This window comes from Sus scrofa, chromosome 5 (assembly GCF_054392235.1).
Source record: "Sus scrofa isolate SSC_HxYL_T2T_F1_AM1 chromosome 5, Sscrofa_HxYL_maternal_Yorkshire_Landrace_v2.0, whole genome shotgun sequence".
Classification (NCBI taxonomy): Eukaryota; Metazoa; Chordata; class Mammalia; order Artiodactyla; family Suidae; genus Sus; species Sus scrofa.
The window spans coordinates 89,666,568-89,681,658 of record NC_139387.1 but is presented as its reverse complement, the minus strand read 5'-3'; the positions used below and the strand labels follow the sequence as shown (position 1 = coordinate 89,681,658).

The following is a 15,091-nucleotide window of genomic DNA, read 5'->3' as shown; positions in this document are numbered from 1 at the left end:
ATGATTGTTGGCTGTCCTCTAACAAAAGGGGCCACAAGAGAAGCGTCCTGCATTAAATGGGATGTGCTATACTGACTGCTCCATTTGTAATACTCTTACCAGTTTTATTTTAGAAGAAAGATTTTCCGGCAATTTTGTTTTTAGTTGATTTGTTTCCTTGAATGTCGGTGGAAATCCACTCAGGAAAGCCAAATCTTGCATTAGCACTAGCCCAGGGACCTCTTTATCTGTTGTCTGAAATAAGAAGGGAACAAACACAATTCACTTTCCACATCATTAGCCTGGTGAAAAACGTACAACTAAGAAAATAGCTAAAGATCTACTGCATCATACAAGCTTCAAAATAAGAATGTTGCGATCATTTAAATCAATACTAATACTAAAAAGCTAGACTAAAAGGAAAACATTACAATGTCTCTCAAAGTAAAACAGCTTAATTACTTAACACTTCTATCCTAGTCTATTGCCAAAAATATAATTAATTTAAAAGAACATACCAAATAGCCCCTCCAAACTGTCTGTTTGCTGTTTCCTTTAAACATTCCAGTGTGGGCATCTTCAACTACAAAAGAGAATATAATTTTAATAGAGAGCATATTTTTAATGAATACTTAACAATGCTATCTGGCAGGACACTGGATAAAGAATTTTGAGAACTGTTAAACTAGTATAGTACTCTCAAAAAAAGGTAGTTGGGGGAGACAAAACTAACCCATCCAACAAAAAAGGGGAACAATGTACATTTGTGTACAATTGAGTGTTAATTTTTGCTGAAAGACTCATGTGAGCAAAAAGAAACATGGAAATGACACACTGACAGAAATCACAGAGGTAGGAGCAAACATCAATTTAAAAAAAATAGAATTGTCTGACTGAGTAAAACCTTTGACAGCGGTGGGTACTAGGGGAAAAGGCAACCAGAAGGGGGCCCTTGAAGCGAGGCCACTGGCATTTAGATTAACAGCAGGGAGCCACTCTGGATCGTATGGTTCTTCCAGGGTCACACTGAATTCCTAAAATTCATCAAATAATGCCAAATAAAGCAGATCAAGTTGGGGGTGAGGGGGTGATGGCACAGCCCTCCTGCAAAAATTCTAAAGTGATAGGGACAAATAAGATTAGCAGACTTGCTGAGAGATAGAGATCACAGAAAGCAGGAGAGAGGTCAGAAGGCTAAAATTCTGATCTTCAAGATGGGCAGAGAGGAGTTCCCATCGTGGCACAGCAGAAAGGAATCTGACTAGGAACCATGAGGTTGCAGGTTCGATCCCTGGCCTTGCTCAGTGGATTAATGATCTGGTGTTGCTGTGAGCTGTGGTGTAGGCCACAGAAGTGGCTCAGATCCTGTGGTGCTGTGGCTGTGGCGAAGGCCAGCAGCTGTAGGTCCGATGAGACCCCTAGGCTGGGAACCTCCATATGCCACAGGTGCCGTCCTAAAAAGCGAAATCAATCATTCATTCAGTCAATACAAATATAAACAAAAAAATAAAAATTAAAAATCCCTGCCCCCTTATCTGCCTCTCTCTTCCCACTGATACCATGGGATTAGAGAATTCTAACAGATGCATAATGTGTATTTGTACATAATCTCAGGAAGGCAGCTAACCACACCTCGTGTCACCTTTATGGATTTAACGGAGACCAGATCCCAGGTTAGGTTATAACTTAATATAACCTAAGTTTATATAAACTTGGGTTAATATGTTATAATATAACCAATTCTGACCAGAGAGTGTAAAATTATAAAAGTCACAATCAACCTCGAGGGAGGTTTTCAAGGTCTGCTGTAGGCTCTGTCTTGTTCAACGATCCATCTAGGTTTCAGGAGACACAGGAGGCATGCTTGTAAGACGTATGCACCCACACGAAGCTGAGAGAAAAGCAATCCTGCGAACAGACTAAGAGTTCGCCTACTGTGTGGAGCAAAATAAAATCTTTAACTTGGCAACAAAACCAAACCAAGTATAAATTAAAAGGACTATTTGAAAATATAAAAAATAAAAGGGGTATTTGAGCATTAGCTCATGTAAGTTTTTTTTTCCTTTTTTTTTTCAAGATTTAGGAGTTTTAGATGACAATGAGGTCAGTATGAGTCAATAATGCTATGGCCATACTGAATTTCCATCTCAATTTGGTCTTTTAAACAGAAGTAGAGGACGTACAATGAGAAAAATGACACTGCGCAATACTAACCCATAGAGAAACCCTGCTGAGTTGACCTTCAAAATGTCCAGAGTTCAATCACTTCTCAACTCCACCTTGATCTAAGCCACCTTCCTTCTTGCCTGAATTATTACAACCTTTGCTTCTCTGTCTATTCCCACCACGGCAACCAGACTGAATTCTGGAACCTAAGTCAGATCCCATTACTGCTCCACTCAAACCCTCCGATGACCGATTTCTCACAACACTGATTTAAAGCCAAAGCCAGTCCTGACTCCTGGGGCCTGTACCATCCGTCCCCAATACTTCTCAGGTCTCATCTGATGCCCTCTCTCCCTGGTTCACTCTATTCCAGCCACGCTGGCTTCTCTGCCCTTCTTCAGACATGTCACACACACTCCTGCCTCGGGGCCTTTGCACTGGCTAGCCCACTGACCTTAAATATGGAGGACACATGGAGAATTGCTCCTTTCCCGACAGTCATGTTGCTGGCTCTCTCGCCTCCTTCAAATTTTCACTCAAAAGTCATCTGCTTGGCGAGTCTGCCCTACCACCCAATTTCCCCTACTCAATTTCTCTCTATAGCATTTCACTTCTACATAAATATATATAATGTACTGTATGTTGTATTAGTTATCTGTCTCCCTCTGCCAAGATATAAATTTTTAAGAGGGCAGAGACTCCTGGCCATCTGTTCACCACTGTATCTCCAAAACTGGTCTTCTGGCACAAAGTATGCACTCAATAAACACTTACTGAATGAACAGTCCCAATCTCTTTGAAGGCTGCAGCACACAGAAACGGAATGCTCAATTCCAGCTGACACACTTTTAAAGTAACAGAAACTAAAGCTCATTCTGAGAAAAGCAAACTAGGGTGCAGTCAAGCCCTTAAGAGACAGCTAAAGGAAGAAGAAGGCAGGTCACACAGGGAAGGAATTGTATTAGTTCTAGAGGATCCCAAGGGATGTGAGAAAGCTCTAAGGAAGCATTTGTAACTCCTTGTAAAAGGCGATGTAGTCCAGAGGTTAAACGGATTGTCACAGGAAGAAATTCACTTCCTAAACATCAAAGGGGATAAGCTTGGCTGGAAAAACTGCTTTGGTGGGAGACGCGGCTCCTGGGTGCGGGATTGGATTGTGTGACTCGAGAAGTACTGTCCAAATGGTAGAATCTAGGACACAAGGGAAGCAGCAGAGTAATCTGAAGAGGGGCAGAAATGACACATTTCAGAAGGAAAAAATGTCAACAGATCTCGATGATTAACTGGAAAGATGTTATATGAGATTTTTTTTTGTTGTTTTTTTTTAATAGCCACACCTAGGCCAGGGATTGAATCTGAGCCCCAGATGTGGCAACGCCAGATCCTTAACCCACTGTGCTGGGCTGGGGATCGAACCTGCACCTCTGTAGCAACCTGACAACTGCAGTCAGATTCTTTATTTTATTTTTTGTCTTTTCTAGGGCCACACCCGCAGCATATGGAGGTTCTCAGGCTAGGGGTCCAATCAGAGCTATAGCTGCCGGCCTACGCCACAACCACAGCAACGTGGGATCTGAGCCGTGTCTGCGACCTACACCACAGCTCATGGCAACGCCGGATGGTTAACCCACTGAGCAAGGCCAGGGATCGAACCTGCAACCTCATGGTTCCTAGTCGGATTCGTTAACCACTGCGCCATGACAGGAACTCCTGCAGTCAGATTCTTAACCCACTGTGCTACAGCAGGAAATCCAAATGAGATTTTTTTTTTAATGCCAAATATGGCTATAAATTTTTTAATCTAGATCAGAGTTTAGCAGTCCATGGTCCAAAATCTAGCCAATGCCTGATTTAATACATATGAGCGCAAATCAAAAACAATCTTGACATTTTAAAATGGTTAAATGCTTATATGATTACCCACATAATACCTGCCATTTTGCCTCTTGGCCCACATAGCCTAAAATACTTACTACCTTTTAACAAAGAATTTGGTGGGTGTTCCTGTTGTGGCTCAGAGGAAACGAATCTGATTAGAATCCATGAGGATGCAGGTTCAGTCCAAAGCCTCACTGGGTGGGCTGGGGATGGGCGTTGTTGTGAGCTGTGGTGTAGGTCACAGAAGTGGCTCAGATCCCACGTTGCTGTGGCATAGGCTGGCAGCTATAGCTCCAACTTGACCCCTAGCCTGGGAACTTCTATATACTGTAGGTGTGGCAGAAGGAAGGAAGAATTTGGCGATTCTTGATCTAGGTAACTGGAGATGACAAAGAGTGAATTTGTGGTCCACTGAAAATGGAAGCTCTACGAAGGCAGGAATGTGCGTTTTCTGTTCTCTGCTGTTTGCCTGTTACTTAGAACAAAAACCAACTCAGAGCACTGGCTCAACAAATCTTCACTGAATAAATAAATATAATAAGTGGGACAGTCAAATAAAAACCCAATTGGAGGAGTTCTCTAGTGGGGCAGTGGGTTAAGGAGCTGGCATTGTCACTGCAGTAGCTTGGGTCACTGCTGTGGCACAGGTTCCATCCTTGGCCCAGGAACTTCCCTTTCGGCTACAGGCACAGACAAAACAAAACAAAACAAAACCCAAATGGAAATTCAAAAAACAGTATTTAAAAGACCAAAGTTTAAGAGAGATTTTACTTACATCAAAATTTACAATTTTTAAGTCTTTGCTATGTTATAAAATCAGTAGAAGAAAACCTAAGATTTTCTCTATAGATGTTATAACTGAGTTATAACTTTTAACATGCTGTCATTTCTTTTTCTCTTCAGGTGGAGTGTTATCAGAGAACCTTAATTTAAGGAAACCCAATTTAAAAAACAAAGCTAAATTTAGCCAAACATTAAGTCATATAATTTGCTATGATTTGTCAAAAATTACCCTACTTTCACTATGTATTAAAAAATATACCTTAAACAGAAAAACATAATTTATACAAAATAGTTCAGAAACAGATCTACCATGTTTCAAACTACAAATAATAAGTACCAGGAAGCAAACACTATGATAGATACTGTTCAGGACACAAACTGGTGAGGATAAGGTTTTTGCTCTAAAAAAAAAAAGGTGAGAACACCATAAACTTCTACGCAATCAAAGTTAAGTTCTGTGTTAAAAACAGAAATACAGAAAAATAAAATTAATGTGAATGTACTAGTCCAGGATCTTCATGGGGACAGAACATAGGATGGGGCTGGAAAAAAGGGGAGACAGGCTAGGAGGGGAAGAGAAATAGGAGAGACAGCCCCACAGCTATGTGAAGATGCCAACAGGCACAAGGAGATACAAGGAGGGCAAGGAGATGCATGTGGGGCCCATGGGCAGGACCAAGGCAATTAAAGGTCAATCCTGAACACTAGCAAGAGAAGTGTGTGTCATGTGAAAAACAAATATATGCAATTAAAACAAGAGTTCCCATTGTTGCTCAGATGGTTAAGAACCTCACTAGTACCCGTGAGGAGGCAGGGTCGATCCCTGACCTCTCTCAGTGGGTTAACAATCTGGTGTTGCCACAAGCTGCAGTGTAGATCACAGATGCGGCTCAGATCTGGCATTGCTGTGGCTGTGGCATAGGCTGGCAGCTGCAGCTCCGATTCAACCCCTAGCCTGAGAACTTCCATATGCCGCAGGTACAGCCTTAAAACAAACAAGCAAACAAAACAAAACAAAGGTGTGGCCTTTAGGTTTGGCCCTAAAAAGACCAAAAAAACAAACAAAAAACTGAATCACTTCTGTGATGGAACATTCAAAATGTCGTTATTCCAACACCCAATGATAACATGATTTCAAAATACCCACAAGAAGACCTTACCATTTTTAGTACTGTCGAAAACAACAACTGAGACATTAGTGGAAGGATTTTTTGGTTTTGCAATGTTGAATATGTCACTGGCAGAATGGAAAGAAGGATAAAGAGATGGCAGGTCCTTCAGTGTGATGTTGGCCGGCAGGGCTGGGTCCAGAACAAGCATTGGCACCTTAATGCAGTGTGTCAGCAAACACTCCAACTGCTTCTCACTAGAAAGAGACACCGACATGCTCACAACTACTGGCATGAAAATTTAATTGACATTGAAAATCTGTTGTTACTATTATACTTTCCAGATATCTTTCTATATTCTATTTAAAAATAATAATCTTTCAACAAGGAATTTTACCACAAGAATATAAAAATTGGAGTTCCCGTCGTGGCGCAGTGGTTAACGAATCCAACTAGGAACCATGGGGTTGCAGGTACGGTCCCTGCCCTTGCTCAGTGGGTTAACAATCCGGCATTGCCGTGAGCTGTGGTGTAGACGGCAGATGCGGCTCGGATCCTGCGTTGCTGTGGCTCTGGCGTAGGCCGGTGGCTACAGCTCAGATTAGACCCCCCGCCTGGGAACCTCCATATGCGGTGGGAGCGGCCCAAGAAATAGCAAAAAAAAAAAAGAATATGAAAATTTAGTAAGTTAACAAGTACGATATACAATTACTAAACAAGTCCAAGTCGAAAGACAGAGCTTTCCAACTCCTATCAATAAGATTGCCACAAAATTTACTAACTCAAAGGTGTACAAAAAATTAAGCATTTCATACTACTGTTTTAAACATTATTTATACTTCTGATAAAGCCTATTATTAGACAGATTAGGAAGTAGATAAATTCTCGTTAATAGATTGTGTTCTCTTGCCAGTTACAACTTACCAATTTCAATTAGAATACAATTAAATGCACTAAATATGACAGGACACCGATGCAAACAAAAGCAAATGTGATAAGATTTGATGTCATTACATGAAATATTTCTATGTAAACATAAATACCTAGAATAATCAAATGGGCAAAGGACACAGCTAGAGAACTCAGAAGGTGGGAGCTATGACAAATAATATATCAAATCATGCAATCTTACTAATATTCAAAGAAATGAAAAGGAAAACAATGAACTTTTGTCTCCTAAATTAGAACCCTTCAAAAAAGGATTATGCTGGAGTTCCCGTCGTGGCTCAGTGGTTAACAAATCCGACTAGGAACCAGGAGGTTTCACGTTTGATCCCTGGCCTCGCTCAGTGGGTTAAGGATCCAGTGTTGCCATGAGCTGTGATGTAGGTCACAGACTTAGCTTGGATCTGACATTGCTGTGGCTGTGGCATAAGCCAGCAGCTACAGCTCCGATTCGATCCCTAGCCCATGAATCTCCATATGCCTCAAGTGTGGCCCTAAAAAGAAAAAAAAGGAGTTCCCGTCGTGGCTCAGTGGTTACTGAATCGGACTAGGAACCATGAGGTTGCGGGTTCGGTCCCTGCCCTTGCTCAGTGGGTTAACGATCCGGTGTTGCCGTGAGCTGTGGTGTAGGTTGCAGACGCGGCTCGGATCCCGCATTGCTGTGGCTCTGGCTGGGCCAGTGGCTACAGCTTCGACTGGACCCCCAGCCTGGGAACCTCCATATGCCGTGGGAGCGGCCCAAGAAATAGCAAAAAAAAAAGACAAAAAAAAAAAAAAAAAAAAGATGATCACAAAATATTTACAATAGTGAAAATACGGAAGTGCCCAACATTTAGCAAATTATAGTAGAGTTACTTTATGGAACATTATATAACTATTAAAACTGAAAAGCAGAAAGTATTAAGATAACCTATCAACACAGAAATATGTATGATTATATAAAATTAAAAATTAATGTATGAAATTACACAGCTTATAAATTATTAACATGAAAGGGAATAACAAAATGATCATAGTTGTTGAATGAGGGCCAAGAAATTATGAGTTAGTTCTTCAACCTTTCTGTAATGTTACAGCATGACTTTAATTTGAAAGTCATTTAAGGAGTTCTCTTGTTGTGCAGCAGGTTAAGGATCCAGCATTGTCACTGCTGCATCAAAAGTTCAATCCCAGGTGTGGGAACTTCCATATGCCATGGATGCAGCCAAAAAAAAAAACCCCAAAACTCTAAAAGTCATTTAACAATAACAGTATTAGCAATAGAGATTTATAAACAAATATGCATAATTAACATAAAGAGATGATGCAGAAGGCACTGCTGGATCATTTCTACAAATAACTCTTATCTTAAGTGAAATGGTTAAGTGCAGAAGTGGCACCTAACAGAGATTTCTGCTTGTCTGTGAAAGTCTTGTTTTAAGCACCTATCAGAGTTAGGTAAGATTCAAATCAAAAGATATATCTGATTCTTGGAGTTCCTGTCGGGATGCAGCAGAAACAAATCCAACTAGGGACCATGAGGTTGCAGGTTTGATTCCCAGCCTCGCTTGGTGGGTTAAGGATCTGGCGTTGCCATGAGCTGTGGTGTAGGTTGCAGAAGCGGCTCAGATCCTGCGTTGCTGTGGCTGTGGCATAGGCTGGCAGCTATAGCTCCAATATGATACCTAGCCTGGGAACCTCCATATGCCTGGGATATGGCCCTAAAAAGCAAAAAAAAAAAAGAAAATACATATGTGTGTATATATATATATCTGATTCTTGTCATTGGGTTAAATCTCCTTCCCAAGTCATTACATGTTAGAACACTCAACTATGATAGCTTTTAAAGATAAGGAAAATATATATTGAAAACATAACTAAATAATAGACATAAATTCTATAAATGAAAACACTAGGTGAAGATAAACTTCAAGCAGACCAAAAAAACAGCATACCAAACAGATTAATGGAAATAACAAAAAGGAAAAACCTTACCTAATGCATCTAAAAACTATAATGTTCTGGTTTTCTATTATCAGAATAACCAGAGTTCTCAATCAACTGTGCCTTTGGCCCTGTAAAATTTCTAATCTAATGTACATGCTCGATTTGAAAGTCAAAAAACAAAAGGTATTAAATAGGAATAACAGAGTAAATAAAAAATACTGTGTAGCCAGCAAAAACAAAAGAGAAGAACCTAAACATTTCACTTTATTCCTTTGACTTTTACTCCTGAGAGGAAAATCAAAATCCTTACCTCTTCAAGCACAGAGTACCATTCAGGATTAAATCCAAGGAGAAACACACCAAGACACGTATTAATCAAACTGACCAAAGTTAAACACAAAGAAACATACTGAAAGCCACAAAGGAAAAGCAACAAATAATATACAAGGGAATACCCCACCCACATAAGGTTAGCAACTGATTTCTCACTAGAAACTCTACAGACCAGAACGGGGTGGCAAGTTATATTTAAAGTGATGAAATGGGAAAAACTTCAACTAAGAATACTCTACCCATCAAGGCTCTTTCTTATTTACTTATTTATTTATTTTGCTTTTTAGGGCTGCAGGTGCAACATATGGAAGTTCCCAGGCTATGGATCGAACCAAAGCTGCAGCTGCCAACCTACACCACAGCCTCAGCAATGGGAGACCCGAGCTGCGACTGTGAGCCACACCACAGCTCACGGCAATGCCAGATCCTTAACCCACTGAGTGAGGCCAGGGATCAAACCCACATCCTCATGGATCCTAGTCGGGTTCATTATTGCTGAGCCATGAGAGGAACTCCAAGACGCTCATTTAGAGTTAATGGAGAAATCAAAAGCTTTAATAGACAAGCAAAAGCTAAAAGAATTCAGCTCCACCAAACCACCTTTCCAACAAATGCTAAAGGAATGTCTCTAGGTTGAAAAGAAAAAGAAAGACAACTAGAAACAAGAAAATTATAAATGGGAAAGTTCAACTGCAACAGCAAACATAAAATAAAAGTAGTAAGTCAGGAGTTTCCACTGTGGCTCAGCAGAAACCAATCTGACTAGCATCCATGACGATGCACGTTCAATCCCTGGCCTTGCTCAGTGGGTTAAGGATCCAGCATTGCCATGAGCTGTGGTGTAGGCTAGCAGCTATATACAGCTTCAATTCAACTGCTAGCCTCAGAACTTCCATATGCCATGGGTGCAACCCTAAAAAGACAAAAAAAAAAAAAAAAAGTAGGAAGTCATTTGCAGGCAAATAATAGCAATCTTTTTTTTTTTTTTTTTTTTTTTTTTTTAATGATAGATTGCCACACAGTTTTTTATGAGTTCTGAAGCTACGTCCCAGGAGGCTGCTTTTTTTTGTGTGTGTGTGTTTTGTCTTTTTGTTGTTGTTGTTGTTGCTATTTCTTGGGCCGCTCCCGCGGCATATGGAGGTTCCCAGGCTAGGGGTTGAATCGGAGCTGTAGCCACCGGCCTACGCCAGAGCCACAGCAACGCGGGATCCGAGCCGCGTCTGCAACCTACACCACAGCTCACGGCAACGCCGGATCGTCAACCCACTGAGCAAGGGCAGGGACCGAACCCACAACCTCATGGTTCCTAGTCGGATTCGTTAACCACTGCGCCACGACGGGAACTCCCCAATAATAGCAATCTTAAGAACAGGAAAGGATGAATGCAGAATATTGAAAAAGCATTTGAAATTCAAAATAGCAGCAACTTAAAACAATTATACATAGATACAGATATATAGATATATAAAATAGAATGTAACAGAATATTTTGCTATATCAAAACCTTGTGGGAACAACAAACCAAAAACCTACAATTAACACATTCATAAAAAAGAAGAAACAATTCAAAGATAACACCAGTCACCAAATCACAAGAGAATAAAAGAGAAAGGGAAGGAAGATTCCACTGTGGCTCATTGGGTTAGGAATCTGAATGGTATCCATGAGGATGTGGGTTCAATCTGTGACCCTGCTCAGTGGATTAATGATCTGGTGTTGCTGTGGCTATGGCATAGGCCAGCAGCTGCAGCTCCAATTTAACCTCTAGCCTGTGAACGTCTATGTGAAGCAGGTGTGGCCCCTAAAAGCAAAAAAAAAAAAAAAAGAGGAAGAAACAAGCCCAACAATAACAAATCGAGAATAATTAAGAAAACAGAAGTACATACATATTGCTAATTACCTTGAACGTAAATGGACTAAAGCCTCTAACCAAAAGACAGACAGACTGAATGGATAACTAAATAAGACCTACATATATGCTGTCTACAAGAGACCCACTTTAGACCTATGGACACACTTCACAGATAGAAGATATTCTATGAGTGAAAATCAAAAGAAAGCTGGAGTGGAGAAGTTCCCGTTGTGCCTCAGTGGTTAACAAATCCGACTAGGAACCAGGAGGTTTCAGGTTGGATCCCTGGCCTTGCTCAGTGGGTTAAGGATCTGGCATTGCCACAAGCTGTGGTGTAGGTTGCAGACACAGCTCGGATCCCATGTTGCTGTGGCTCTGGCGTAGGCCAGCGGCTACAGCTCCAATTCAACCTCCAGCCTGGGACCCTCCATATGCTGTGGGTGCAGCCCACGAAATGGCAAAAAGACAAAAAAAAAAAAAAAAAAAAAAAAACCCACAAAAGAAAGCTGGAGTAAGATACTCTTATCAGCCAAAATAGATTTTAACATAAAGAATGTTACAAGAAACAAAGAAGGACACTACCTGACAATCAAGGGATCAATCTAAAAAGACATAACAACCGTAAATATATATGCACCCAACACATGAGCAGATCAATATATAAGGCAACTGCTAATGGCCATAAAGGAGACATCAACAGTAACACAATAATAAAGGGGACTCTAGCAATCCACTTTTAGCAATGGACAGATAAGCTAGACAAATCATCAATAAAGAAACATAGGCCTTAAATGACACGACAGACCAGACAGACTTAATAGATATTTATAGGTCATCCGAAAGCAGTGGAATACTCTTTCTGCTCGAGTGCACATGGAACATTCTCCAGGATAGATCACATCTTGGGCCACAAATCAAGCCTCAATTTAAGAAAACTGAAATCAGATCAAGCATTCTTTCTGACCACAATGCTATGAGGCAAGAAATCAAACCCAAGAAGAAAAAAAACAGAAACAGCAAAAAAACAAGCTGTGACCTAGCAGCGGTAAGGAACCCGACTTTGGATTCATGAGGCTGCAGGCTCGATCCCTGGCCTCAATCAATAGGTTGAGATCTGGTGTTGCCATCAGCTGTGGTGTAGGTCACAGAAATGGCTCAGATCCCAAGATGCTGTGGCTGTGGCCTATGGCCAGAAGCTGCAGCTTCGATTCAGCCCCTAGCCTGGGAACTTCCATATGTCCTAAGTGGAGCCCTAAAAAATAAAAAACAAACAAACAAAAACCCAGAAATACGTGGAGACTAAACAATACGCTACTAAACAACTAGTGCACTAGTTCCCATCATGGCACAGTGGTTAACGAATCTGGCTAGGGAACATGAGGTTGCGGGTTCGATCCCTGGCCTTGGATTAAGGATCCGGCATTGCGGTGAGCTGTGGTGTGGGTCACAGACGCGGCTCGGATCCTGCATTGCCGTGGCTCTGGCGTAGGCCGGTGGCTACAGCTCCAATTGGACCCCTAGCCTGGGAACCTCCATATGCTGTGGGAGCGGCTCAAGAAAAGTCAAAAAGACCAAAAAAACCAGTGCATCACTAAAGAAATCAAAGAGGAAATCCAAAAATAACTAGAGACAAATGACAAGACACAATGGTACAAAACCTATGAAACACAGCAAAAGCAGTTCTAAGAGGAAAATTTATAGCAATACAACCTCACCTCAGGAAATAAGGAAAAAAACTCAAATAAACAATCTAATCTTATAACTAAAAGCTACTAGAAAAAGAAAAACAAACAAAACCCAAAGTTAGTAAAAGAAAAGAAAGCATAAAGATCAGAACAGAAATAAATGAGATAGAAACAAAACATTAGAAAAGATCAATGAAACTAAAAGCTGGTTCTTTGAAAAGATCAACAATATTGATAAAGTTTTAGCCAGACTCATCAAGAAAAAAAGGGTGAGGGCTCAAATCAATGAAATTAGTAACAAGGAGTTCCCACTGTTGTGCAACCTTGGGAGCCTCTTGGTGGCACTGGCATGAAGGTTTGATTCCCTAGCCTAGCAGAGTGGGTTAAGGATCCAGTGTTGCCACAGCTGAGGCTTAGATCTGATCCCTGACCCTTGAACTCTGTATGCCATAGGGCCACCAAAAAAAAAAAAAAAAAAATTAGTAATGAAAAAGGAGAAATTTCAACTGACAACACAGAAATCCAAGGGTCATAAAAGAGTACTACAACCAGTTATAAGCCAATAAAACGAATAACCTAGAAGGAATGGACAAATTCTTACAAAGATACAACCTTCCGAGACCCAACCCGGAAAAAATAGAAAATATGAATAAACAAATCACTAGTTCTGAAATTGAAAATGTCATCAAAAGACTCCCCAAAAAACAAAACTTCAGGACCAGATGGCTTCACACGTGAATTTCAGCAAACATTTAGAGACTAGTTAACACCTATCCTTCTGACACTCTTGAAAAAAACTGCAGAGGAAGGAAGACTCCCTAGCTCATTCTATGAGGCCACCATCACCCTGACACCAAAACCAGACAAAAACACCACACACACACACACACATACACACACACACACACAATACAGGTCAATACCACTGATAAACATATACGCAAAAATCCTCAATAAAATATTAGCAAACCAAACCCAACAACACATTAAAAGGATCATACACCATGATCAAGAGGGATATATGCCAGGAATGCCAAGAGATTCTTCAATATCTGCAAATCAATCAGCATGATACACAACATTAACAAAGTGAATGAAAACCGTATGATCATCTAAAGAGATGTTAAAAAAAGCTTTTGATTCAACACCCATTTCAAACAAAAAGAAAAAACCTGTCCAAAAGCAGACAGAGAGGGAACCCACCTCAACATAATAAGGGCCATATATGACAAACCCACAGCTAACACCATTCTCAATGGTATAAAGCTGAAAACATTTCCACTAAGATCAGGAACGAGACAAGGATGTCCATTCTCACCACTGTTACTCAACATAGTTTTGGAAGTCCTAGCCACAGCAATAAGAGAAGAAAAAGAAATGAAACAAATTCAGTTTGGAAAAGAAGTAAAGGAGTTCCCAAGGTGGCCCAGTGGAAACAAATACAACTAGGAACCGTGAGGTTGCACGTTCGATCCCTGCCCTCACTCAGTGGGTTAAGGATCCGGCGTTGCCATGAGCTGTGGTGTAAGTCACAGACACAGCTCAGATCTGGTGTTGCTGTGGCTCTGGCATAGGCCAGCGGCAGTAGCTCCCATTAGACCCCTAGCCCGGGAACTTCCACATGCCACGGATGCAGCCCTAAAAAGACAAATGACAATAGACAAAAAAAGTAAAACTGCTATCACTACTTGCAGACAACATGATACCATACATAGGAAATTCTAAAGACACTACCAGAAAACTACTAGAGCTTATCAACAAATTTAGCAAAGTTGCAGGATACAAAATTTATACACAAAAATCTCTTGCATTCCCATACACCAACAATGAAAGATCGGAAAAAGAAATTAAGAAAACAATGCCATTTACCACTGCAAAGAGAATAAATACCTAAGAATAAACCTACCTAAAGAGATAAAAGAGATAAAAGATCTATACTTTGAAAACTGATGAAGACACTGATGAAGGAAATTAACACAAACAGATGGAAAACTATACCATGCACTTGGGCTGGAAGAATCAACACTGTCGAAATGACTATACTACGGAAGGCAATCTACAGACTACAGATTGAGCACAATCTCAACCAGACTACCAAGAGCATTTTTCATAGAACTGAAACAAAAAAATTTCTAAATTTGTATGGAAACACGAAAGATAACTTTAGCAATCTTTTTTCTTTTTCTTTTTAGGGCTACACATATAGTATATGGAGGTTCCCAGGCTAGGGGTCAAATCGGAGCTACAGCTGTCAGCCTATACCACAGCCGTAGCATCACCAGATCCAAGCAGCACCTGTGATCCTACACCACAGGTCAGGTGAGTTAAGCCAGATCTTTAACCCACTGAGGCCAGGAAATGAACCCACATCCTCATGGATACTAGTTGGATTTGCTTCCACTGTACCACAACAGGAATTCCAACCTAAGCAATCT

At 40.7% G+C, this 15,091-nt stretch overlaps 1 protein-coding gene across 12 annotated transcripts in view; it reads right to left on the bottom strand.

Annotated features, from left to right (window-relative positions):
* The window catches only part of GNPTAB (N-acetylglucosamine-1-phosphate transferase subunits alpha and beta), a 211,495-nt gene that overhangs the window by 38,520 nt on the left and 157,884 nt on the right, over positions 1–15,091 (bottom strand). For all 12 annotated transcript variants that reach the window (XM_084957374.1, XM_021092669.2, XM_021092666.2 and 9 more), the window contains 3 exons: positions 5,967–6,172; positions 498–562; positions 100–234 (listed from right to left, as the gene is read on the bottom strand). In XM_084957374.1, the coding sequence (XP_084813500.1) occupies positions 100–234; positions 498–562; positions 5,967–6,172 (406 nt within the window). The remainder of the gene's footprint in view (positions 1–99; positions 235–497; positions 563–5,966; positions 6,173–15,091) is intronic.